This window comes from Strix uralensis, chromosome 2 (genome assembly GCF_047716275.1).
Source record: "Strix uralensis isolate ZFMK-TIS-50842 chromosome 2, bStrUra1, whole genome shotgun sequence".
NCBI lineage: Eukaryota > Metazoa > Chordata > Aves > Strigiformes > Strigidae > Strix > Strix uralensis.
Window position 1 is genome coordinate 107,262,145 of NC_133973.1, and position 27,701 is coordinate 107,289,845.

General features: G+C 44.1%; 1 protein-coding gene across 4 annotated transcripts; it reads left to right on the forward strand.

Annotated features, from left to right (window-relative positions):
• Positions 1 to 27,480, forward strand: PHF11 (PHD finger protein 11). Of its 4 annotated transcripts, none has more exons than XM_074859718.1 (12): positions 1 to 89; positions 2,891 to 3,040; positions 4,433 to 4,548; positions 6,971 to 7,106; positions 8,726 to 8,833; positions 9,589 to 9,722; positions 13,631 to 13,677; positions 16,827 to 16,885; positions 18,346 to 18,412; positions 20,076 to 20,198; positions 21,547 to 21,618; positions 25,557 to 27,480. In XM_074859718.1, exons 4-12 carry the CDS (start codon positions 6,999 to 7,001, stop codon positions 25,694 to 25,696), a joined length of 858 nt encoding a protein of 285 aa, XP_074715819.1. In that variant the 5' UTR covers positions 1 to 89; positions 2,891 to 3,040; positions 4,433 to 4,548; positions 6,971 to 6,998; the 3' UTR covers positions 25,697 to 27,480. The 4 variants fall into 4 exon arrangements, with proteins under 4 accessions (XP_074715819.1, XP_074715817.1, XP_074715820.1 ...); XM_074859716.1 differs by having other exon boundaries at positions 2,891 to 3,034; positions 4,430 to 4,548; XM_074859717.1 differs by lacking the exon at positions 1 to 89 and adding an exon at positions 1,417 to 1,563 and having other exon boundaries at positions 2,891 to 3,034; positions 4,430 to 4,548.
• Positions 27,481 to 27,701: the final 221 nt, after the last annotated feature.

The window sequence follows — 27,701 nt, forward strand, 5'->3', positions numbered from 1 at the left end:
GCGGGGCGGGGGGGCGGGCGAGCGCGGAAGCGGCTGTGGGCGCGGGCTGGGCTGTGAGGACGGGGGTGGGTGGTTCCCGCCGCCCCGCGGTAAGTCACTGCGGAAACGGGGGAGGGGGAGCTGGGGCCACCCCGCGTTCGGCGCCCCCCAAGTGCCTGTCGTACCCTACTTCCACCCCCCCCCCCCTCCGGAGTCTCAGTGAATGGGCCCGGCTGGAGCTCGGGGAAGAGCGGGGCGGGGCGGAGCGGGGGGGGGAGGGCAGGGCTTCTCTCCGGTAGCGGTGGCCGTTGTCCTGGAGGCCCCCCGCTACCAGACCGGGTTGGCCTCAGCCCTGAGCCTCCCGGGGCTGCTCTGGCGGCTCTGCCGCCCCGAGAGGCTCAGGGCCGAGGCAGGCCCAACTAGGTGATAGTTCGCCCCACTAGGCCTCGAAGCACCAGGGCATGAGGGAGGACATCACTTCAGCAGGCCCCGGCCTAGCCCTGCCTCAGCGCCCAGGTGTCCATATCGGTGGAGAGTCATCCGCACCCTTCTCCCTGAAGTTCTGCCGTGTGGCACTTAGTGGTTGTGTCAAGGTGGGAGCTGTTAGTCTCTTAAAAATGATGCTGCTGTGTTTAAAATGCTGGTGGTGGCATGTCAGTAGAGGGTAAGGTGTTATTCCATGAAGCGTGTCAGGGAGCAATTGAGGACTTCTAACACCAGAATTCCAGACATCTCCCATCTGGAGTGCTGTATCTGTCTCTGGGGCCCCCAGTACAAGACAGACATGGACCTGTCAGAGTGGGGCCAGAGGAGGGACATGCGAATGGTCAGAGGGCTGGGACACCTCTGCTATGGAGAAAGGCTGAGTTGGGGTTGTTCAGCCTGGAGAAGAGGAAATTCCTGGGAGACCTTTTGTGGCCTTTCAATATATAAAGTGGGGTTGTTAAGAAACACTGGGACTTTTTCTCAGGCCCTGTTGTGACAGGACAAGGGGCAATGGTTTTAAACTGAAAGAAGGTAGGTTTAGATCGGACATAAGGAAGACAGTTTTTATGATGAGGATGATGAGACCCTGGCACAGGTTTCCCAGAGAAGCTGTGGCTGCCCCCTCCCTGGCAGTGTTCAAGGCCAGGCTGGACAGGGCTTTGAGCAACCTGATCTGGTGAAAGGTGTCCCTGCCCTGGCAGAGGTGGGTTGGACTAGATGATCTTCAAAGGTCCCTTCCAACCCAAACCATTCTATGATTCTGTGATCTTTTGAATAGGTGAGAGTTTAGATCTAATGAGGAACCCTCCAGTCACCCCCATCACTTGGATGGGATATGTTACCATATGCCTTTCTTAAAGAAAATATTTTTTTATAATCTTAAAAATATTTCCCCTGTAGCAAGTGAAAGCTGATGAGAAAGATAGATTTCTTTGATTTTGTTCTGAAATCCTTGCAAAGGCTGGGTGTGTTTATGCTGCTAATGACTTGGGGGAGAATGGGAGGCGGTTTGCGTAGGTCATGCCCAGCTGATATGTGACCAGCAGTGCTTCTTTCCCCACAAAGTGCAAGTGGAGGACAGTGAGTGTGGGGTAACAGGTGTGTAATTTCCTTCTTTCTCCCTACTTCAGTAGATCAAATCCTTCACAATTCTGGGGTGAAAAGGAAAGCAGAGCAGGAGCTGGGGCAGTGGATTTCAGTAACGTGCTGGAAGTCAGGGACTTGGGTTCTTTTCCTTACTTCCCTACAGATATGCCGAGTGACATTCGGTGCCTTAGTTTTCTCCTGTGTAAAATGTGTGTATTTACATACAAGGATGCTTTCAGAATTGGTTCTGGAGAAGAAATACTTAGACAAACTGGTAATGTTTCAGCAAGGTTTATTTGGAAGTGGCACAATCCGTGTGCAGTTGTCAACTTGTCCCTTTTTACTTTCTGTTTTGTTTCCTGTTTTCTTTTGTTTTGTCACTTGCAAAAAAAACCCAAACCTGCTTGTATCAAATGGCACAGGTACCAAAGAAGCAGCCAAAGGCACATGACTGTTTCTTTCCCTTAGCTGTTTCTCCTCTGTCTTCTGTTTTGCAGCTTCATTTGCTCTGTCATTAGTGGAGAGCAGTGGAAGGGTCTCCAGCTCTTATATATGAATCAGTCTCCTTAGGTTCCCACAGTCCATTTCTATGGTAGTGAAAGCTGGCTGTGAAGAGCTGTAGAATTTTGTGACAGTGACTGATTTGACTATAAAATAGCAGGTGAAAGTCCAGCATTGATAAATGGAAAATTATGCATTGGTCAGAGCAACAATCTGATGCCCTCCATACTATCTGATGCCATTTAGGAGAGTGATCTGGAGGATTATAATACGTAGTGCTATGAAAGTGTCGGCTCCATGCTCAGAAGCGGTCTAAAATGTGATTGAAATATGAAGAATTATTAAGAAAATAAGAGAAAAATACAGAGTGCCATTGTGACTTTGTATTGTAAATGGTAGCCAGTCCACCCTTTTGAAGGAACATAGCAGGAGTAGAGAAGAGATTGAGAAGTGACAGGGAATGGAGTCCGTCCAGTCTTAAGACCTGCGGAAGCAAGGGGTTGTTTACGTGAAACGTAATTAAACGATGGAGCTGGAACCATGCTCTTAGCCTCTCCCTTCTCACTTGAGAGCACCCAGCTGGATCCATTGCCCCATTTAGCTCAGCATCCTCTCTCTGGAGGTAATCTGTAGCAGCAAGCTAGGGAAGAGCACAGGCCTGAAGCAGTGCTCCTGTGGGGGACAGAATACTGAGCTAAATGGGACAGCGGTTGCAGTCTGGCTGCTTCTGCAGTGAGGAATGGCTAAGAGCTGTCCTTCCACCGCTTCAGGGTTCCTGGAAAGGCACTGGCGTAACCCCAAGGCTGACCTTGACTGCATGTCCTCTGTTCTCCTACAGCACCAGGATTTCTCCTCAGCCTGTAAGAACACCAGGGACTGTAGACTCCACCTTCAGCCTCTCCCTCACGAAGTTCCCAGGGCCCCCGAAGCTGGATCCTCTGACTGGGCCTGAGCAGGGCCTATGTATCTGCACCGATTCCAGGTATTAGTTTGCTGCAGAGAACTTTTCTGGAGTTCTAGGCCATTCAGACTCTAGCTTATTCTGCTTTTTATTTTTTTTCCATCTTTGTTTTCTATTCTATTTCTAATATTTCTATACATTTATATTTGTTTCTATCATATTTATTTAATCCTTATGTTCTGAGACTCATGTGATGGTCGCTGTATAGATGGATGTTTGAAATCAGTCCCTACCTGTGTGGTTTGAGCCCAGAGGGCAACTGAGTACCACGCAGCTGTTCACTCACCCCTTCCCCCACCAGCACTGGGAAGGAGAAAATAAAGCAAAAGGCTAAGGAATGGAGATAAGAACAGAGAGGGGTGGCTCACCCGTTATGGTTACAGGCAAAAGACAGACTTGTTAGGGGAAGAAAAAAAAAGAACATCACTTTAATTCAAACACTAACAAAACCAATACTTAACAGACAGAGTGGGACAGGGAGAAACGTTACCACATCTTAAAAACACCTTCCCCCACCCCTTCCCTGGCTCAGCTTTGCTCCCAATTTCTCTACCAACTCCCCTCAAATGGCACAGAGGGTTGGGGTGCAGTCGGTCCGTTACACGTCGTTTCTGCTGCTTCTTCCTCCTTAGGGGGAGGACTCCTTGCACTCCTCCCCTGCTCCAGAGTGGTGTCCCTCTCACAAGAGACAGTCCTCCACGAACTTTCTCTGACATGAGTCCTTCCCATGGGCTGCAGCTCTTCACAAACTGCTCCAGCGTGGGTGCCTCCTGGGCGTTGCAGTCCTCGCAGTGCCAAACTACAACAGTGGGGACTTCCCACAGAGTGCCAGCCTTCTTTGGGCACAGCCACCTGCTCTGGTGTGGGGTCCTCCATGGGCTGTAGGTGGGCATCTGCTCCACTGGTGACCTCTGTGGTGGCAGGGGGGTGGCCCTGCTCTCTCACCACAGGCTGCAGGGGAGGCTCTGCTCTGGTGCACCTCCCCCTTCTTCCTCCTCCTTTGTTACACTGACCTCAATGTTCACAGAGGTGTCTACCTCACAACTACTCCCACCCCTCCTCTTAGGTTCTCCTTCTTAAATGTGTTATCACAGAGGCGCGGCCACCATCACTAATGGCTTGGCCTTAGCGCAGAGTTGGGTCTGACTTAGAGCTGGGGGAGCTTCTAGCACCTTCTCACAGGGGTCACCGCTGTAGCCCCTTGCCCTGCTACCAGAATTCCTGCCACACACACAGAAAACCCAAACAGGTTGGCTGTTGAAAGCTACAGAAAGGTTGTGAGATGTGCTGGACTCTGAGGTTTCCCACCTGTTTTGTACTTAAACCTTACTGCCTTTCTTTCACTAGAATAAATTAACTTCAAATCTTCTTGTTTCTTGAAAGTAAAAACAGACTTTTCTTACCCTTATCCTGCAGGAGTTTGTGCTGTCAGAGGTGACGTCTCCAGCAAAGGGCAGTTTGGAGTATCACACCTAGTAGGAGTGGGATATTGTTGAAGATTTCTGCAGTGGACTTGCACAGCAACCACAGACAAAGTAAAACTTCTGCTAATAGTGTGTGGCATGATGCTGTAAACTACCGGTGGATGTTGTGGGTAAAGGCTTATACAGAAGCATTTAGTCTGTTTTGTGATAAGTAGCTGGCCTTAAAATTTTGCAGCTGCTGGGGAAAAAAAGAGACTGTGTGAAGAAGAACAATTAAGACTTGAGTGAATATGTCCACAAAAGGAGAGCAGATGTCCATGGGGAAAATCCCAGGGTATAGAGAAAATTATGTCACTCATGTTAGTGTTCCACCTCATTGAGAGGGAGTGGTTCAGATCTCTTGTTTCTGACTCTGTCTTCTGCCCTGTTGTCATGGTTTGAGCCCAGAGGACAACTGAGCACCACGAAGCTGCTTGCTCACCCCTTCCCCCTCAGGAATGGCAAGAAAAAAAATACAACAAAAGGCTCAGGGATTGAGATAGAGACAAGGAGGGAATTGCTCACCCATTATGGTCACAGGGCAAAGACAGACTCTACAGGAAGAAAAAGAACATAGATTTAATTCAAACACTAACAACAACAACAATTAACAGAGTAGGACAGTGAGAAGTATTAACCACATCTTAAAAACACCTTCCCCCCACCCCTCCCTTCTTCCCTGGCTCAGCTTTGCTCCCAGTTTCTCTACCTTCTCCCTTCCATGGTGCAGGGAGCAGGGAATGGGGTGGTGCGGTCAGTCCTGATTCTTCTTCCTCCTCGGGGGGGGGACTCGCATTCTTCCCCTGCTCCAGCATGGGGTCCCTCTCACGGGAGACAGTCCTCCATGAACTTTCTCTGACCTGAGTCCTTCCCACAGGCCGTAGCCCTTCCCAAGTTGCTCTGGTGTAGGTCCTTCCTGCGTGTTGCAGTCCTCCCAGTGCCAAACTACAACAGCGGGGGCTTCTTCCCTCAGAGTCCCGGCCTTCTTCAGGCACAACCACCTGCTCCAGTGCTGGGGTCCTCCATGGGCTGCAGGTGGGCATCTGCTACACCAGTGACCTCCATGAGCTGCAGGAGCACAGCCTGCCCTCTCACCATGGGCTGCAGGGGAGGCTCTGCTCTGGTGCACCTCCCCCTCCTCCTTCTCCTCCTCCTTTCTTCCACTGACCTCAATGTTTGCAGAGGTGTCTCCCTCACAACTACTCCCACCCCTCCTCTCAGGTTCCCCTTCTTAAATATGTTATCACAGAGGCGCAGTCAGTGTCACTAATTGGCTCAGCCTTGGCACAGAGGCGAGTCTGACTTGGAGCTGGGGGAGCTTCTAGCACCTTCTCCCTCCCCTACTACCGAAAACCTCACTACTCAAATCCAGCACATTCCACCCCTCACCTCTGTGAATCACATATTTAAGAATTGTCATTAAAGTCCATATTCGTTACACAAGACAGTATTCACAAGCTTACTCACATTAACACAAAAAAAACCCAAAACAAAAAACTTCCCCACACTAAGCTAAAAATAACATCATCACAATACTGAAACACAACCCACCCCTCGTCTCTCCACTACCATCGCAACAACAGAAATTCCCTTGATCGTTCCACTAACAAGGTTCAGTCTGTGTTTTGCCCGTTACCTCTCCCAATTATTATCCTTACCTGCTTGCATTCCTCTGCCCCATGTTGAGCACCAAAAAGGACTGTCAGGACTGTGTGGTTTGAGCCCAGAGGGCAATTGAGCACCATGGAGCCACTCACCCTTTCCTCCCTCAGGCATGACAAGGAGAAAATACAAAAAAAAGACTCTGGAACCTTGATGGGGGGGGTGTGGGGGTGTGGAATGACTCACCCATTATGGTCAAGGGCAAAGCATAGGCTTGTTAGGGGAAGAAAAAGAACCCCTGCCACCTATACAAACACAACACACCTCTCCATGTTTCTTTGCTATATCCTTTTTACAGGAAGGAATTAGTGGTTTTGCCTTGTTTTCTGTGAACTGGAAGGCACTGGTGAAATTTGGCGACAGCTATTTTTCTCTCCTTGGTTGACTTGCAGACCCACATGTGGCAGAACTAGCTTAAGGAAAGCACTGATATGAATGACTGCCCTCCTCCGAATAAAAAGGGTTTCACATCTAGGGCATGACTTGTTGGCCCGCTCTTGGGCCTGTTGTTGGAGCAGATACTGCCGAACAAGCTTGAAAACTATTGTATTGCCCATTATGACTTGTTAGTGACTTTCCAAGAGGAAATAAACCCATTTTCCTTCTGCTCTAACTGCTGGAGCTTCTGGGATTTGGTTTCCAGCCCACTGTTCTCCCAAGAGCTGTCTTTGCCTATTCCACTAGTAGTTGTTGCTGGAGAAGCAAAGCACCAAGGTTTAGGGGATGCAGGTGAAGGAGCAGTTAGAGGACAAGCACTGGCAAGCTCTGCTTTTCTCTGTTCGTCCTGCTTGGCATATGATAGTTGCATGAATTGCTTTGTGTTTTGTCCCAGTTTTCCTGCTCTAGGTGTTTTCCGAATAATGGCGAAGATGGTGAGAAGAACATGTGCGTTTTGTTCAGAAGGGGAGGCTGGTTCTGTAATGTATATTGCCAAAGAGCGAAATATTGCAGCTCATCAGGATTGTCTGGTGAGTGGCTTTTAGTTGGTTGGTACCTAAGAGGAATGGAGAAGAAGGGCTAAAGGGGAAGTCTCCACTGTGTGTCTATTTTTGACTCTACAATGGTGTCTGAATTAAAAAGTTGGTTACCCAAACCATCAAGTTTATATTAGTTTGAAAAGCTATGAAAAGCAACAGGGCTCGGCCAGAATTTTGGAGAGGGGGAGGACATGGCTGCACCGCTGGACATGTTGGTTTGCGACATTTTCGTGAATGTGTGTTCCTGGTCAACGGTTCTAGACACACATACAGTCTAGCAGTAGGGATAGGTCTTCCTGAGACACTAAATTGGATGAGGTTTCTCAGACCACAGAAAGTTGTGTATTTACTTAAACTTTTGCAGGAAAATATTCACATCACTTGATATATCAAGGTGAAAAACTTCCAGTCTGTGCCTTATATAAAACAAGGAATAAAAGTATCAGAAGTTTATTAAATGAAAATATCTGTGAAGCTCTAAAGTATGCTGTGATCCTAGAATATATTTACTCTTCTTGCTGTCAAAATGTCTCCACTTTATTCTGGGATCTTAGTGGAGCTGGTTCTTGGTGTGCAGAATCAATTACAGATGCCATATTCTCCCTTAAGTGAGGGTCGCTTAGTGCAGATGTGTCTGCTGCTGGAACAGCTTTTTGGCTTTCACTGTTCCAACCATCTTATTCTTGCAAGTTTTATGTTTACATCTTAGTTTTTCTACCCCTTTTTTTTTTTTTTAGTAGCAGAACGTTTCAGAAACATCTGATACCTCTTTTACAGTGTTACTTGAATGTTTTGTTAGGACTCTAATGTTGCTTCAGTGTTGAAACTTTTTCTTTTTTTTTTTTTTTCAGTTAACTTTACTAATTTCTCTGCCTTTCTGCCTTAGGCTTCTCTGCGCTTTTTGGCTTTTTTGTGGTTAGCTATCACCTTCTGAACAGACAGACTGTGCCTGCCAGTTGACATAAGGGTAGCTCACTTTTGTTTGGAATTAGTTATATATAACAATTAGAAAAAAGTTGCTAAGAACTTCTCTTTCCTCACTTGTTGACATGGCTCAGCACTTCTGTGGAAGTTAAGAGTGGCCCAAGTGTGCATGTATACCTTTTTTGTGGGTTTCTCCCAGGCTTTGTACAATGTTCTTATGTTTCTCATGCAGTCAACTGTTGTCAGCATTGGACTGTGTGGAAATTTTATTAGCATAGAAGTGTTGCATCCAGCTGTAAGGCTGAACAACTGGGCAGATAACAAGATGTTCAAGGTGTGGAGGCCTGTCAGCCGAAGTGCTTCTCCTCCTTGCTCTGGACAGCCTGAACTTCCAGACTTTCTTCATTCACACTTCTTACTAAGTTCACTTTTTCACCTTGTTATCTTTTCTTGGTTCACCTTCAGGTCATGTGAAATCTCCTATATAGACAGAGGAACTTTTGACTGGATAAAGGTTTAAGCACAGCTCCTTGTTCAATGTAGGTGAAACCTGTTAAAAACACAGAGAAAAATCAGCCTTCTTAGGTAGGGCAAGTGCAAGAAGAAAAGATGTACCCTTCCTCTCTTTTCTGCCCTGGTGACTGAGTCCCTCTATTAATTCGTAATATTGTTTCTTTTGTCTTTAGTTATTTTCCTCAGGATTTGTGGAATCCGAAGAATATAACCCAGATAATCTGGATATAAGGTTTGATGTGGCATCAGTGTTGAAAGAACTCAAGAGAGGAAAGCGGCTGGTAAGGAGTTTCTTTCTGAATCTGCCCTTAGTCCTATCTCACAGTACTGAAGGTTGTCTGGCCTGTTTTATGCTTGGAAAAAAATGCAGAAAAGTACTTGGTCCTAATCTACTAAGGTTAAGGAAATTGCAGATGTAGAGTTAGAAACATTGATTTAACATTTTATTTGGTGAAATTTAGTTAATTTTGTATTAAAATGTGTTGTTCTTCCTGGCCTTTAAGTCCTTAGTCTGAGTTTCCTGAGACTTTGGTAAAGGGCTAAGGCAGTGCCTGAAACAAAATTATGCAATCTGTAAGCATAAAGGGAAACACCTTCTGGTTTTAGCAGAAGGAAGGTTATTTATATGAGGTTTTCTTATTGGCTTTGTCTCCAGCTGCCCTCCTCCCTTACATGCTGGGTGGAACTCTTTTGATTACAAAGTTAGCCTAGAAAACATAAATACAAGCACTAATACCGATAGGTATTGAAATAACTTGGGCAAGATTTAGGGGAGGGGGCAAATTTGCCCAGTGTCCTCACGTGGCTCTTGGCATCATTTTACAAGTTTGTCAGTATGAAATAGAGATAAGATAGCAAAAAGGTGTCTGAAATAATGACCAGGGTAGGAGTTTTCAGGAGTGAACTAGCCTGATGAGTTAGAGGCAACTTGCAACAAAAGATTTGATTTTCCCACAGAGGATAGTATTTGCCATGTATGGCAGGGTTTTCAGTAGCTGCCTGTAATGCTTACCTGCTAAACCTCATCCTGTTCTAGGTGTGCAACTTCTGTCGCAAGAAAGGAGCCACTGTGGGATGTGAGGAAAGAGCCTGTCGCAGAAGTTATCACTACTTCTGTGCACTCTGCGATGATGCTGCAATAGAAACAGATGAAGTAAATGGAGTCTACCGGTATTTAACCAAGTATTTTCTAACTAATTATTGTTTTGGTGGTGGTGTCAGGAAGAGAGACTTAAAAATTGTGGTTTTTAAAGTTTTTTAAAAAGGAAATATGTTCTCTCAAAGTGATGCTCGATCCTCTGTTCACAAGCAATGGGGGAAATGTTTTCCTTTCACAGCAAAACAGAACAGCAATGGGAAGAAATCTATTCAGTGTTTGAGCCTGCAACACACCTGAAAGGTCACTAGGCCAAAACCAAGGAAGTCAGACTATCTAGTTAGTCTTCAAAGACCAAGATTTTTGTTAATGTCACTCAGATTCTCAGTTTCTGTTGGTTCAGAAGCTTCAGTAAATGTGGTCTGAACACAGAGCAGGCTATAGCACTTCTGGATCTGTTCACATTAGGCAAATTCTGGTAATTTTCCCTCCGTATGCTAGCAGAGAACTTTGTATTCCCAAAGTTATATTTTGAGTATATTGCTAGCATTAACACAATTAAACAGACTTAAACTTTTTGTCTTAATCGTGCTAGTCCTGGTGTCTGCTGCCCGTGGGCTGCCTGCATTGCCGTTAGTAGATGGAAAGAGTTGTTTGGAGGATGCAGATGAAGGGGTTGAGAAATTGGGACTTTAGTGACCTTTTGAAGTGCTGAAGTTACAGTAAAGTCTGAGGCGCATAAAACCCCCGATCAATGTCCATTTCTGTTCAAGGCCAGAGAGATCACAGGCCATGTTAGTCTTAGATTAATCTGGTAGACCATCTAATCACTACTTGTTTCAGGAAGAGGTGCAATCTTAGGTAGCAGTGGATGATGGGTCCTTTTGTGTCAGAACACTTGCACTCCTGGCTGCTTCATTAGGGCTCAGTCCAAAATAAATACGTCTTTCTGCAAGGCTGTAAGCCCAGCTGTATGGCGAAGGTGATATATTTAGCTTATGCTTATAAAGTCTTTGGAAATCTGCAAAGTTCTTGAAAGAGTGTAGCTGGGAAGATGAAAACCTTCTGTGATCACAGAAGTAAGTGGCTCTCATCATATAGCTTTAGAAAGGTGTTTTGCTGATTAAGGATACCAATTAAACTCAGACACCAGAGTGAAAAGACTAGGCCTATTTTACTGGGGATAACTAAATAATGTAACAGAGTAATACAGAAAACATACAGTGAGAAAAGACAAAATAGTGCACTTAAATAGGAAAATACAGGGTAATGCATCAAATCATTACTACAAGAGAGAGAGAATAGTGATTAAGAAAGATCCATCACCACTTGCATACGTTACCATCATCCAGACCCGCAGGCGCTGGGCAGCCCCGGTTACAGCGAGGATTTGGAGAGCCTGTCCCGGCAAGTGGGAAATCCTACGCGGTGCGTCCACCCGTAGGTGAGGCTTCCAAAGTCGCTGTGAGCGGGTCCAGCCTTATATACCTAAAAATCAGCAAGCCAGAATAACTGGCACCTTTGTTTTAAGTGGAAACATCTGGTTTCACTCTCACATTAGATTCCCCCAGAGCCTGGCCAGGGCTCAGGGAAGAAGCTAAGGGATTTTCCCTGCTTATCTAATTGATTTATGAGCAAGGTCACACATCTGGTCACAAGGCCAGACAACTGGCTCCATGACCCTGTTATCTTATCCACACACAAAGAAGGATAAAGATACATTCGAGATAGCTACATCTTCCATACATATTTCACTAATGACTACATACTGAGTTAGCGGTTTCAGCTCAGGGCCTGTTGTTCAGGCTTCAATACTTCCACTTTTTACATCAGAATAGGTAGTTTGTTATAACTTAGTATAATACCTATTAGCACAATGGTTATCAGTTATAAAACATACAGGATTCATCTATAGGTCAACTCTGGCTTGGGCCTGTTGTCCAAGCCTCAGCACTTCAAAAGGATACATCAAGCTGAAGAAGACTGAACCTCTCAAGATGTTGAAAAATGAGCTGATAACAGCCTAGGTACAAACTGGTAAAGAACTGGTTGAATACATGGTTTAATTTGGTGGTTTTCTGAACTGGTGACCTTGGAAGTGGGACCCTTAAAATGCTTTGTATTAAGTCATGGTGTGAGACTAGTAGCTTGTCCTATATAGAAATACAGGAAACTAGGCTATAGCAATCTGTATTGAAGAGATGGAGAAGGACTGTATTAGAGAAAGATTGTGAGGCAGGTTTCAGGGATTTGAACGCAAATACTTTTGCACAGTATTAGTGGCATAAATAAAGCACAAAATTTGTAGCTAGCTTGAAATTATTGGAGAGAAGACGAACAAGACTTGAAAAACAGTGGACGTTGATTGACAGCCCCCTGCACTTTTTTTCATGGTGGAAGATAACATTCTGAAAAGCATATCAAAAGAGAGAATCCCTTACTTCAAGAGAGAGAGACGGTGTTTGTAAATTCTGAGTTGCCATCATTGTGATGATGAGCACTGATTATCAGAACAAAAAAGAGAGGGCGTACAGTGCTATGGAAGTGGCTAGTAACAGTAGAGGTGGGGAAATAAGCGTAATTTGTCCTGCCACCTTGCAAAAATGGTAGTAGGGAAGTGATTCCAAATAAAGTGGCCTGAGTAGTAAAAGTTATTGTCTTGTACTTAGGAAGGTTGGTTTTAACTGGAAAGAATAGAATTAAAGGGAGGGAAGAAAAAAAACAGCGTCCAGAGAGTAATAGTAGAAATTCAGGGATGTAAATAAAGTGTCTCCAGTACTTAGCTTTCTGATTGAATTGTTAGGCATGCATAAATCTGGTTTTTTGTACATCAGAATGCATTTCATGCAAAAAAGCTGGCTCGTCAAGGAAACAGACTGCGTTTCTAAGGTCAGTGCTTCTATTTTGTTAAAATAAAGGAATGACAATAATTAGAAAATGTCCTAGAAAATGCAGTTCCTTTTAAAAATTGCTTCTAAACACTTGAGCATTAGTCTTGGCAAGTAGATTTGTAATGAAGAGATCAGCTAATCACACTCTTGACAAAGCAACTTTGCTTAAAAAGTGATTTGGGATCCTTCTGTAAGAAAGGCATATTATAGAAGCTGATTCACGTTCTTTACACATTATTGTATCCAGAAGATAAGGAATGCTTCCAGCTGTATTTGTTGCATTTTGCCTCTTCCAAGGGATTCACATTGCTCTCCTAGAACCAGAGAAAATATTCCCATCTCACATATTACTAAAGTCTTTAAGGAATGAATGGATTGAGCAGCTTTAAGCTACTGGATCTCAGAGAGGGTGCCCTACTTCCTCAGGATTTGGGGAACACCTCATCAGCACTGGGCAGCGGAAAGGGAGTGGCACAGAGATCTCCAAGCAAGTAACTGGTACTGTGTGTGGTGGTGCCGTGCCGTGTGGCTGTGCCAGCATGTCAGGCAGGGCTTATAAATTCTTATAAATTATAAATGACTAGTAAGCAGATATGTCTAAAGAGGTTCTGGACCTGGCCTGAGTGGTACAGGGCAAGGGGGCAGAACTTCTGTAGCTACAATCAAGCAATATGGGTACTGTGGTATTTCATCGTGATGGCATTAATCTCGTTTTAATAAGGTGTTTCAATAAGAGTACTTCTGCCACAGTGATCGCTGCACCAGATGAAATGTGTCTGACTCAGAATTTGAACAGTGAGCAAGTCCAATCAGAGTGGGGTAATGGAACTGGTAATTCAAAGCTTCAGTGTTCAGAATCCACTGAGGCTCTAAAAGTACAAATACAAATTTGTGCATGTACGTGACTTTACAATAGGTGCTTTCCTAGGTGGATAATGCTGAACAAAAATCCTGACAATTCTTTTAAGCGTCTTTCAGTTTACATTCAATGAAAAGAGGGGAAAATATCTGTTAAAATCAGTCAGCATAACTCTGTTTACATATTTATTAATACTTTTTCTCTTTTTCTTAAAATTGAACTTAAATTTTAGAGTGTTCTGCCCAAAACATGACCCAGGCAATAGGACCAATCACTATGGTGAGTTTCTTTAATGGCTTCATTGATTTCATTTGTTTTAAAAGTTTGCATCCTACAGTCAGTAATTCATTTGAACAAAATAAATGTTACTCCACCTTTATATTGAGCGGTGGATTTCTAATCTTGCAGGAGTGGTTTGGTTGAGGTCCATGTGTATGCATAAAAATTGAGAAGATTTTTTGAAGTAGGAAGTGTTTATATTTGATCTTCCCTGAATCTCTTTCAAAAGTGACTTAAAATGCTGTGGACCTGATCCTTCATGGACTTATTCTGACTCTGTGTGGGCAGGTAGGCCCAAGCAGCCTGTAAAATCCATGTGAGATATGAGAGCCACGCTAACAAGCGATACACAAGCTTGCACTTGATTAGCAAAGAGACGGCTGTTACAGGAGTGGTCACCTTGGGATTTTTATCTGTGTTAAAACCTTCACATTTGCATTTTCTGTATTCACTGCAGTAGTTTTTAACTAGGGCCTTTCATTCTGAAGGATCCCAAAGAGCTTTTTAAGTGTAACAAAAGGGTTATACAACTCCTGCTTAAGGATTGCTTCCTTTGCTACAGAAATGTGGCTTAATTTGGCAGTCCTGGTCCTTGCTGATTCAGAGGTGGTCAGGAATCTCACTGAATAACCAACCAAAGCTGTGACTTTGTTAACCTAATGTATACAGTCCTGCCCAAAACGGAGTGAGTCCTAGACTGGCCTTCACTTTGAAGTTAAGCTCAATCAAACTGTGAGCACTAATGCTGAGAGTGGTGTGCTCCCCCTGAAGTCTAGCAAACTTTAGCTAATCTTCTTGAGAAAGTCTGGCTCCACCCTGATGTCACTCAAGGGGTGGGTTAGGTGATTATCATTTAAACTTTTAGTCATAGGGTCTGGGGCTTCTTGGCCAGACATACAGTCTGTTTAACACCTGATAATTGCTGTGGTTCACTAACCAAATGCAGCTTCTTATTTCACTAAGTAGTTTTGCTTTTTACTTACCTGTAGATCTGAGGCCTGACATTCCCTCCCTTTTTAAAATTAGTTTGATTTCTGCGGTCTAATGGTTGTCAGTCTGTTGGGTCTGTCTGGGACGCCAGGTTGTCTCCTGCCCAAGTACTAGACAGGGCCAGGATTGCTTTTGTTTTCAGTATGATATGAGATTAAGGCATTAGGTCCAGCCCTGTAGACCACCTCCTTCATAAGGAAGACTTAAATCTTATGAGGTTGAAGGTCTTAATGTCTTCAAGTGCTGCATATACAGTGTATGACCTGTTCCCTGAAAAAAGAGTTTTCTCCTAGAGGAGATCTTCCAGAGGCACTTAATTTGGAGACCCTTTGTTTATGAGGGGTAAATGGATTCTGCTGGCAGTGTCTGCCCTGCCTCCTGAATGAGCTTCTGTCTGAGAGAGTAGCTGCACCCCAGGAGGTGGGGAGCAGGTGCGAGAGTTGAGTAAATGACACTTGGTTCTCCGAGCCTGATGTCTCCTGCCTCTGAGCAGCTCTCGGACGCATGCGTGGCACCCACAATAGCCAGGGGTATCTGCTGATGAGCTGGCTGAAGCAGCATGTTCTCTGGCCCACTCCTGGCCCGTCTGGGCAGGCAGAAGACACCTGTGCTGAGTGTGCTTGCAGGTCCACACAGGGTGGGGGGTGAGACAGGCTGGGATGGAAGCACTGTGGCTCCATGGTAGAGTTTTGAATTTCAGGATCCCAACTCAGCTGAAGCAACTCAGCAGTTCCTCTGGGGCAGGCTGAGCCAGTGCTAGGCTGTGTGGGAACAGGAGCTGGTACAAAAGGGCTGCCTCTCCAGGCTTGTTTTCCCTGGTAGCTTGGAGAAAATGGGATCAAGGAACATCCTCTTGTTCTTGGTCCAGACAGCATTCCTGTGCTGAAATGTCAGGGCTCTGCTGTCCTTGGAAGGGGGGGATAGTGTGCCTTAGGGGCCAAGACATCTCACTGCAGCTCTGTGCAGCAGGCATGGGAGGGCAGTTTGGACTTGGAAACAGGCTCCAACCTCCGCTTAACTGGAAATATTGAATGTGCAGAGAGTAAAGGCAGAAGAACAGAAAACACTGGGTAGCAGGAAGGGTTGGGCTGTTCTTCAGACTGTGTTTCTCTTGTTTTATAAGACATCTCTAAAGAAAACATCAGAAAGAGCTGAGAAAAATCCTACCACAGGTCAAAGATGTTGTGCTAGACAGCAAAGAACACTTTGTGCCTACACCAGTGTCTCCTAGACTGCTCCAAATTAAGCCACCCAGTTTTATTTTGGATTAAATGAGAGGCTATGATTTCCTTTCAGGACGTGAAAAATGCAAATATACAGTGCCAGTACCCAAAATCTAGACTTGTTTCAACAGTAACTCCTCATTCCTCTTAATAGGATGGTTTCTAACACGAAAAACCTTACTAAGTGATGCCCAAAGGAGGTAGAGTTAAATGAGAAGGAGACATATAACCCCGCTGCATTTAAACCCCGCTGCATTTAAAAGCCTCAGGTTTTGGTTCTCTAGTTTTCTCTGCTCCTGCCATGTGTTCCTTGCCGGAGTTATCCTTCTCTGCTTCTGATGCTGCAGCTGTTTTCAGCAGCTGCCAGTTCTGATGTTGGAGAGAGGCTGGTCCATGCTGAAAGAAAGGACAGAGTGAAACAGATAATTTTGCAGAGATCTCATGCCATGTCACTAAAAACACTTTGTAGTGTAAATAATATTAAACTTACAAGTGAAATTACTTTTGGAGGCTTTCTAGGAGGTTCATTGTATCAGTGAAAAACCTAATGCCCTTTGTATGTCTTTGGGACACCTAAAATAATTCTTTATGTAGTCTTAGTTTTGAGGGTGTATTGACATAAACAAGAATTGACTAAAAAAAAAAAAAAAGTCATCTTAAATTTGCCTTAAGTTTTTACCACATAGAGGTAGTGCTGCTGCCGGAGAGAATAAGTTCACTCTGCCACAGTCAAAAATCTTATGTTCAAAACTGGGGTTTGAATAATGTGAATTCCACTGAAATGTCAGGTATTTGGGGAAGCTGAAACATACTCTTGCCTTGCCACCCAAAGTGCCTCACTTTTGTAGCATATTGGGAAAAGAGAGAATTTGAATGATGTGAAATCATCAGTCTGGGATTGACACATTTGTAACTTTGTTGTTTCTCGATGCCTAGATGCAGCTAGTAAGAGGAGAAGATATGAATTGAAATCTTCCACCATCACGGAACAAATGGTAATTCTGAATTTGAGTAGTTCTAAAACAGGAACCCACATCTGCTACAAGCAAAGGATTTTCTTAGTGAAGTATTTTGACCGTGTATTCAGACAGACTTCCTCACAGAAGCAGTAACTTTTTCTTTACAGCTGCCTTGTTTTGATCTTGTCATGCTGTCAACACAAAACTGTTTGCGTGCTGCCCTCGGGTATCGTGGCACAAATGCGATAGGAACCTCCAAACCAAGCTGACTCAGTGCCTGTGATGTTGACACCATCAGAAGTACTTCCTTTTCTTTGGAAGTACTACATCCCTCAGGTTTGCTTAGGGCTTGACACAGTTTCCATGAAAAACTGCTTTTGATGAGTCTCTTGGCCTTTTAAATGGGCACTTAGCTTGTTTCTGAGCCTGTGCTCATGGTAAATGTGGCAGATTTTCATTGCAGATCAGGCAGTTCTCAGCTCTGCTGATGGAGATGGCCTTCCCAAGCGTTCAGGAGCTATCAAGCATCCCTCTGGTTGCAGGGGAAGTGGTTAAAAACTGTTAACAACAGTGAGCCCGTTGTTAAAAGACCTGTAAATACAGCTTATTTTAAGTTTTGAGGTGATTCTCTTGGCTCCATGGAAGTATGCATGGGAACTCTCATTGACTCTTGGAGGGATCGGGATTTCTCCTTTCTAAAGGAATCAATAACCAGCTTTCCTTGGTCTTGAGGTCTTGAGATTAAAGGGGGGGGGGTCACGTGAGGGAATGTGGATGATCTTTGCAGATATTATGTAGTACTCTCGTAAGGGTAGGTTATTTGTCTCCCAAGAATTTCTCAGCTGTAGATCTGCTTCCTGGTATTACAACTGAGATTCGTTTGACCTGTTACCAATGATAGTGTGTCGTTCCTGCTGCTCTCCAGTGCTAGCCACCTCGGAAATCAATACAAACACTGCAAAATGAGAAGCTGAGGGGCTCCAGGTTTTACCACTGCGGGATAAATTGTTTACCATTGTGCATTCTTACAGTGGTGGAATTTTGTGACCGAGCTTAAGAATTGTTTGTAGAACTGTGGTATGATGTGGAACAGCAGAGAACAACTTGGTCCTGTCCAAAGGAAAAGAAAAATATTCCCCCTCTCCTCTCAAATCCTTTTTAGTATTACATCAGGTTTAGGGAACTAAACATCATTTGCACTGGGAGTTAGCAGTAGGCATTTAACATCTGTGCTATTTGTGAATGCAATAATTAAGGAGGGTGGTGTCTCTGGTGTTGGGCTTTTCTTAAAGAGTTTTTGCTTTGAAGCAATTTCTGCTTCCCTTTTTAAAAATGGAATGTTTGGAGAGGAATAACATTAGCTGTGCAAAGAAGCTGACTGTACTCACGTAAATATGAGCTGCTTTTTTATCTTTCTGATAATACAGAGGTAAGATAATGAAAACAAAGCAGTAAATATCAGTATGATGTAAAAGTATGTTTTGATTTTCTTACAGAGCACAGAAGAGATGGCAGAAGAAAACAGTTTACAAATGCTAAAAAGAAAAAACAACAGGCATAAAGGTGCGACTCGCTTTATAGAACAACTAGGAGATACTGTGATCTGTTATGTTGAAGTTCAGAGCATGGAGATGGTTGATAGCAGCGATGCTGCAAATGTATCTTTTTTATTCTCCTGAGACGAGTGACTCTCAAAACTCTGGCAAGATAGTGGAAGCCTGATTTGCAGAATGACTGTGCAGGTTTTAATAATTGTGCAGCAAACAAATCTCTGTGCTTTGGCCGGCGTTCGCTGTGTGATGTGAGCTGGTGAATTCACCCGGGAATGTCCCTGCGCCGGTTGGCTGCTGTGTTCAGCTGTGTGTCTCCAGTAAACAGGGGTGCCTCTGCCTGACCCCCTCACCCCCATGTCGATACAGTTACATTTGAAAGGGAATCACCTCGGTCTCCTGGTGCCGAGCCTCTCCTGAAGGAGAGGGGTGCCGTTCTGCCGGGCAGTGCTCTGGAATGGGTTAGCAGAGGAGGTGCTGTGAGGAGCAGGGGCTGAGCAGCAACCCAGCAGTGAGGGGAGTTCAGCGCACCTCGAAGAGGAGCTCTGCCTCACGGGGCAGGCGTGGGGCTCGCTAAACGCTGCTCCAGTTGCTGCTGCCACCGCGTGCTTATCTTACCTTTTGAACCCTAGGTGGACATAGGGTGCTTAACACAATGTAGTATTTTACTGCTTAAATATGGTACTGCAACAGCGAAATCAATGACTGAACCCTTCCTTCAGTTCTGCAGTTTTCAAGTTACCCTAGAGGTCCTGCTGCAATTGCTTGTCAGGATTATGCTGTCCCTTGGAAGCTTGGGAGGTGTTAGTGGTGATTATTCACCTTCCCATGGCTATGCTTAGTACATGGGCATGGTGTTGTAACAGTAGGTGGCTGCCTAATGTTTTTTCTGAATTTTTACTACCACTATAAAGAACAGGGAACCTATAAAGAATCCTGGAATATTTGTAGGGCATCTAGTGTAAGTGAAATGGCATTTTTTTTCTCACAAATGTCTCCAGTAAAAAAGTAACATTGTTTTTAATGGAGACTGGCAGACTTCTGTGAGCTGTCCGATAGCTCTTTCCTTTTGAGCAGCCCATCAGATTGATCTTACTGAAACCTGTCACTGACCTGCTGCTCTGAGATGAAGAAAAAAGAAGTAGTTATTTCCCTAGCAATCCAAATCTGAGAAAGCAGACATATAAAATGGGCTGTAATAAACAAGTTTAATGCCTGGATCACTTGGAGTAAAAGTGGCCTTAATTCTCTTACCAAATCAGTACTGATTCACTTCTTGCACTATTTTCTGTCCTTTAGCCCGTTTAGTCCACAGTGTGGCCCTGAGGACTGGGAAAAAAAAAAAAGCTAGACAAATCACTTGCTTTGCTATACTAGGGGGTGTCAGGAGGCTTTAGGAATGGTGCGTTTAGAGTTGTGGAGATACTTGCTTTTGATGAATGAAGTCAAATCTAGATCTCAGGTAATTTTGCACCCAGCACACTGCTTAAGTTTGCCTGACCACGTTTTTGTTCCTACTGAAAAGGGCTGAGTGGGTAGCTGGAGGAGCCAGAGATTTGCATAAGTATTTGTTACTGGAAGGGGGGACTTTGGCTAAAGTTTTAGTTTCTGAAGCAAGCGAGTAAAGCCCGCTTTAGAGATTACTGCTGTATAAGTGTGTTTTTGTGTTTTAACAGTCCGAATAGACTTTCTTAGGAAATGCAAGCAAGCCGGGCTTCTGGATGACATATTTGAAGAAATGCTGGACACACTTCACCTGGCGCAGGAAAAACTGATGGATGACAACACTTCAGAAACAGGTATGGAGACCCATGGGGGACTCTGCTCTCAGAAATGCTGATCTGAATGCCAGGCACTTGGCCCTAGGTCACCTTCCTGAGGGTTCTTCTGTAGTGCCAAATAACTGGGTCCTGTCTTATTTCTGCAGCTGCACAGCAGGTGGAGAGAGTATTTTTTTTGGTATACCCATGTGAGCAGAGGGGAAGAGCTGCCAACTCAGCATGCTCTAGTAAGGCCTTCTAACCTGAATTTTTGAAGCTACCTTTTAGCCGTTGGCAGAAGCATAGGTGGGTTCAGCCTGACGTCTTCTCCCGGGCACTGAAGAGGAGAGAGGTCCTGAATAGAATTGGAAGGTTTTATTTGGCTCATAAGTCTGTGTTGTTCTTACAGCTTCACAGAGGGACCAGCTATCTGTTAATATCAGTACTCTCTTTTGAGGGAAAAATCCCTGAGTATGTACATTTTAAGTCTTTGGGAGATTGGTTAGAACTTCATTGTCAACTGTTAGTGTGTGTTTGAGGGTTTCATCGATTTCAGTATCAGCTTGTATGAAGCACTTTGTTCTTGGAGGATTCCACTCTAATGTTGCTTTGTCCACAACACAGTGAAAAAAGAAAATACCAGACCTTCCTCTCCTATTGTCCTCCCAGCTTTTCAAAGTTATGAAAATACCTTTGGATAAAGAACGCTAATTTATGCAAAGTAACTGAAGCACGTGCATGGGAAGTGAAATGTCCCACCTGGCTAAATCTTCCTCACGAGCAGCTTGCATGTAACATGACAGCAGCTGCTAGAAGCAGTAATGAAGTCCAGGACACAGCAGGGATTCAAAGGTTTTTGCCATTAAGGAAACCTCTTAATGGTCATGTGAACTCTGTAGGTGTTTTGTATTTTGTTTCGTTGGAAGCCTCAGTTATGAAATTGAGGCATAATTCTGGGCTGGTTTTTACCATCTGACAGTGATAGCACTGTCCCACGAGTCACGTGATCTGTCAAGAGGAATTGGTATGGTTGGCCCTGCCATTACACATACAGTCCTGACACAATGGAATGAAATATCATTTAAGTATATTGCTCTTTTTTAAATGGGCTGTTCACGTGGTGCAGACCCAAGAAGGGAATTACAGGTAGGCCCCGTTTCCTATTTTCTGTATGAAACTAAAAAAAAAAAGTAGAACTGACAAATTGATCCTTCTTTCTCAGTATGGATTATATGAGAAGAAAGACATCTTAAAACCTCAAGCAATTGGTATGGTATAAAATAAATAATTGTTGTTTTGTGCTACTTCTAATGTAGGGCTCTGCGTTAATGCGAGGGTTCTGTAAACCTTTACTCAGTAATATTAAATCAAATATCTCTTTCCTCAGAGTATGAAGAGACAGTGATGTCACTCTTTGACTGTGGACTGTTTGAAAATATACTGACCAATATACATTCAGGTATGTGAAATAAGCTGTCAGAGCAGTAGCAGTTGGTATGGCTTTTGGCACTGAAGTTATTCTTCTGAGCATTTTGAGAAAATGACCATTTAAAATGAAAATGCCAAAGAACATTTTTCTCAACATTATATAAACAGTTGAGTAAAAGCCATTGCTGCCTGAATCTTTAGAAATCAGTATGTCAGATGTGGCTGGCTGACCTGAAGAGGGAGGCAAGTCACAGTTCCACAGCTTTAAAAGACCAAAGGGTCTCCACCCCAGAGGAACTTCCTCTCCCGCAGGGTGCACTGGTGTCCTGTTTCTGCAGGTTATTTCCCTTCCTTCTCCACAGCCTCCCTTCAGCAGCTCGCCCGCGTTGCAGCTCTGCTCCTGTCTGATGAATGCTGGGCAGACTGACTGTTGCGTTTCAGTTAAGAGCATTAAACACTAGGAGCAGAACTTACCTGGACCTGATGGCAGTTGTAACGTGCTTTGAAAAACAAGCTGGGGATGCTCAGAGTGAAATGAAAACAAGGGCAGGAGCAGTTGCTTGGGGTCACCGCTGTGGAAGGAAACTCTGGGGTTTGGACTCAAGTCCCAGCTATATTGTAAGCAACAAGGTTAAAACTTTTTCAGATCGGAAAGTCCCTTGCTCCCATTTCCCTCTCTAACAGCTAGCAGCCTTGTTCTACCTTCTCCTTTAATTTATCCCTGTGAAAAGGGAAATGGATTTTAATTAGCTAACGCTGAGGTTCAGTGTGTGAAGGTGGTGTTTGCTCATGTTTGCTGTTTCCCCTTCACTTGACTGAAAAAGCCAGGCTCCTCTCTTCAGTCTCCTGTTCCCGCATTTAAATCCCTCTTTTGCAAAAGGGAGTGACTGGTGTTGCAGTTATCTGACACAAGGTTCCCCCAGTGCCTCATCTGAGGGCATTAAAACATCTCTGTTCAAAACTCCTCATGTGACACCACCTTGGATCACACTTGTTTCTTTCACAGCTGCATCAATTACTTCATCCTCTTCTCAGCTTACAGGAGAAATGCTTGATATTGGCACCTACATACACACAACCGTGTGATTCTCAGGTGTAAAAGTTGTCTCCTCTCCAGTTCCTCACTATTTGAGCAGCTCAGTTCTTCCTGTACCACACAATCTTCTTTTCTGATACCATCAGCCTACTTTTAATTTCAAGGTCAGTAATGAAAACACACATCCAAGAGGAGCTCTTAAAATGAACTGGTGAGAAAGGAATGAAAACTGTGTTAGCTATAAGTGAAACTGTAGGGAGGGAAGGACATCTCCAGCTTTTTTTTTTTTGTTGTTGTCCTAATCAGCCTTCCAAGCTCTAGCTAGCAAGTCTCTGTGATGACTTAAAAAGTCTAAGGCTAAATAAAGTAGAACTAAAATAAATACCGTGTCTTCTTTCATCTTTCTCCTGGAACTGATGATTTCAGGTCATCTGACATGCTTTACCTTCAATCGATTTTTTTCTTTTTTTTTTCACTTCTGGGATCGTCATGCAAAACCTGTTCTAAAGTCTTATGCGTCAGCACAGCAAGGTTACTCTGAACTCTAATTGTTGATACCAGTTTTTTAAATCCCTTTTATGTATAGGAATAAACAATTATTTCACAGCATGCGGCTTTACTGCACACTTGACTGCATTTAAAACTTTTCATATGGGACCTGCTATTGCCTCAACAGCAGTTTCAAATTTCTAGGGTGGAGGTTCTCGTTCTCTCCTCCAAGGAAGAGTGACATCCTTTAGTTTTGCTTTCTGTTCTGTTGTCGTGTGTCCTGCTCAGAGCAATACCTCAGTCAGCTTTAATCTCCCCTTTGTGCTGGCCAGCAGTCTGTCCAGTAGCTTTTGAGGTCCTTGGCAGCGTTTGTTTTCAGGGGATCTGCCGCAGTGAATTCTGCAGTTCAGTTGTGCAGAGGAAGAAGGTGATACTTTGTTTTCACACTGCTGTGCTGCCTGCACTGAGCACCTGGTTGCGCTTTGCCTCCCTGTCGAGACGGTGGCCCCCAGCCAGTGGCCGAGCTTAGTTGCCAGCTGGGGTCAAAGCCCGACCCTTAGGGAAGAGCAAGCGCAGCCCTTCCAGGTCCACATTCCCCCGGCCATTGCCGACTTTACAGAAATACATATTGTTTTCCTTTAGGTGATCTCCTGTATGAGGTGGAAGGTTCCCAATCTGTTACGTGCCTTCCTGGGAAGTGCTCCCACAGGCCAGTCATTCCCATCGCTGACATCTTTCTCTGGGCTATTTCTGTTTCTGCCACATCCTTTTGGAAGGAGGGAAATGGAGCCATATGTCCTCCAGCTGTAGGTCACCCATATGCTGAATACAGTAACACAATCGTCATGCTTGCTCTTTGTTTTATTTCTGATAATTTATTAATTCGTATCCAAATATTCCCTAAGAGATTTTTCCTCCAGCTCCCACTTGTCCAGTTTTTTCTTCAGATTTGTGCCTGCTCATTCTTTTAACCGCACAGACTTGATACCCGGCGGAGGCGCCATGAAGGCCGCTGGTGGCCAGCAATGAAGATGGCAGTTTCCATTGCAGTCTTGTCGACTAAACAGTGGGCACAGCCTGGGATGGGGCAGAGATGGGATCTGCTGTCAAGTGTTAAGTGTCACCTGACAGCAGAGGAAAGCAGAGGGAAGAGGGGTCACCCGCTTTTTTTTGGTCAGAGACGTCAGGTGAGGTGTCAGGTCCCTCTAATGAACCCTGCCCAGAATTTTCAACAGGCAGTGGGCACCACCATTGTTGGGGCTGTCCGTTTGCAACATCCGCACTCAAGCTCAGTGGGCAATGTATGTAAAAATGCATTACAAAAGTGTGTGCATGTACATAATCTTCTGCGTACACACACAAACAGCAGCAGTGATGGGCTTTCTGCACAAAGAGGAAGAAGCAGGGGGGAGGCAGAAGGCCAAAGGAACTTTTTTTTAAAAAAATCACAGTTAGCTATGGTTCAGGCTCTGTAGTTCAGAATGAAAAGGTCAATGTCTGGAGGTGCTTTCCCCACTCTACCCATTACAAGTGTGGAGACCTCCTTCAATGTCTTCCCACACACACACACCCAAAAGAGAAAAACACATTCAGGTTTGTACAAAACACCCTTTGCTTCTTACTAAAATCTTAACTCTGACATTCCCACACACCGTTTGTTGTTCACTGACTAACTTTGCTGCTCAGAGGTTACCGACACCTCTTTGTGTTTTGTTACTGAACAAAGCAAGTGCTTCATTTAAAACTCGCAATTACCAATCTAAGGTTGTGGTAATGCTTCTGAACTCTAGCGAGGCCTGTTAGGGAGCCCTCACTGACTTCGTCTTTGCCTTCAGGGGAATGGAAGTGGTAGAGAAGCAGCAACTCGGGCAGGGAGGGCTTTGCAAAGAAGGTAAAGAACTTGGTTAATCCCATCAGCATACTGGAAACAACTATTTTGCCAGAAGCAGGAACATTAAATGCTCCTGAGTCATGTATTTGAGAATCCAGCTGTTGTATGCATTTGTCCAAACCATCTCTTTTTAGGTTTAATGTTGTTGTTGTTGGCTAAAATCCAGTGAGCTCGTAAATTTGCTTTAAGTGTGTAATTGTCTTTAAAGATTTAAAATGCATCTTTATTGGAGGAGTCCCCATACAAATGGATTCTGAAAAAGGAACTGTTAAAGCTCATATGCCAAGTAACATTGGGTTAAGTCACTAAGCTAATAATTTGCTGTGATGGTTTAAATTAAATCTATAATGTAGCTAGTTTTGAGATTACAGTATATGGATGACAAAGTATGTAACTACTTTTTTCTTTTGACACTTTAATACTTCAACTGGTCTCTTTCATACAACACACAGTCCATCTCTATGATGAGACCAAGTGTATATATAACATGTATTTTAAATTAATAATAGTTACATATGACTAAAAGCTTTTATCCCTTTCTTTTTCCTAATAGGAACGGAGGAAAAAATCCAGGAACTTCTGGAAAGTAGAAAAAGACTGGATAACAAGATTGAGCTACTGCGGGACTTAAAAGAAGTCGTCCTTCCTCCCCAAGAGAACACCGCTAGTACCTCCAGTACGGTGTCTGAATAACCCCTCAGTCTGTCTGTAACGGTGTCAATATTTAGGGTCTTCTAATGATAGAAACCATAGAGCACTTCTGGTCAGTGTCTAAGTAATTCCCTGCCCGCCCCCCACCCCCCCCACCCCCCCCCAGGACAGGGACACAGCAAGAACTGGGCGTTTTACTCATTTTTTTATACCTCACTGTTGCAATAATTTTAAGTTGTCCGTTTCTTTCAATTTTACAATGGATCAGTGAGTGTTAAACACCAAATTTAGCTTTTTTTAAAGCTCAACAAAACCCTCTAATGAAGAGTTTTTTTCTCAAAGACAAGGCAACATCAGGTGCCACAGAACACTCGTTAAAGTCACTTTAGCTGCAGGAGCCCTCTCCTGCCTGTGTGCGGTAGCTGCTTCCCTGTCTGCATCAAGACAGCGATGTTTTATAAGGATCATAGTGCTGCTTTGGCTTTCCAAAGAAGATAAATTAGCAGAACTTGCACTCAAAGAAGCCTTCTGAATTATGAACAGGAGTTTGGTTTTTTTAATTAAATGATCCTTGATTGACTGCTTAATATAAAACTCATTCTGCTGTAATGGCAGGGGTGAAACAGTGTTTGCAGGCAGACCAGAAATTGTTGGGCATCGTAAACAACATGTACAATGTAAAATGGAGCAAACAATGGACTGTATCTTCCTTTCTCCATTAAGGAAGGATTTGACTTCCATGTGGTTTGTCTTAAAAAAAATGGTTTGAATACAGAAAAACATTGTTTAGCTACAAAAGGGTAAGTTAATGAAATAAAATGTTTTTAAGAAAGCTGTGTAGTCATGCTCACTAGCCCTGCTGTTGCATGGGCCATGGTGGAGGAGGGGGTGTGCTGTCACTCCGTGCCCTGACGGGCTGCAGCACCATCCCCTTTGCTGTTGCAGCAGCTGTGCTCGCTCTAGGACTAGTAACAAGTTGTAGCTTGCGCTGGTTCTGTGCGAGGGTGGAGATCAGTCAGCACACAATAACAACATCCAAAACATAAGCTCTCGGGGTAGAACGATTAGCTGTGCCCCACAGAACAAGATACTAGTGGTTTTATGTGCTTATACAGCTCAGGCCCGCTGGCTGGCCAGAACTCGAAACACCAGCAGTTTACTGCCTGAGCCAAGGACTCGAGCGCCACTGCTCAGCAAACTGCCACCCAAAACAAAAGTGCATTAACGTGGAGCACAGCTTTATCTGTTCTTAGGGAACAAAGAGAGATGCAAATCCACTGTAGGAAAGACACAAAAGCTCATGCGAGTTCCTTTTCCCTATAGCAGCACTCTGAATCACTGACAAGCTTCAGAGCAGCTTAGAGGTGAAGTCCTGTACTCTTTGGTTCTACCTGCACCCTGCCAGGCCTTTAGAACTTGCAGTCCAAAACAAGTTGTTCATTAGAAACATTTATGACACATTTGAAAGCCTTTTGTCAGGCTATCCTAGCCCAAACTCCCAACATCATGCTACAGCAGCTCCCTGGCCTCCTCCAACAATACAAAATTCTGGGCTTTGCAAAACTTCACAGTCATAACCCCAAAATCTGACCCGTAGTTAAGCTAAACTTCAAACCTGAAGTTCCAGGTCCTCTGCTTTAGCGCCTGATTGGTGCAATGTAACGCCTTAAAAGCACCCAATAAAAACAGTAGGTGTGTATGTCTGTACATACCTGCTGTAAGGTTACAGGCACATGCAGATTTATTAGTGAAAAAAAACAGATCCATAAATTGTAATCACTGGGGTCTACATTAGTCTCTGCAAATAAATTTGCTGTTTTCTGAAATTGAGGTCATGGGTATTTGTCAAGCACTGTGAAATCGGTAAGATCCAGTAATACACACTCTGTGGGGCTGGTTTGGTTTTTGGCTTTGGTTTGGGGGGGGGGTGGGGTGTTTGGGTTTTTGGGGGCTTTTTGTTGGTTTGTTTTTTTTTTTTTAAATACAGCAACTTAGATGCTGTACATAACACAAAAAGCTTGCTATTTTCTTCAAAGTCCAAAGAAGT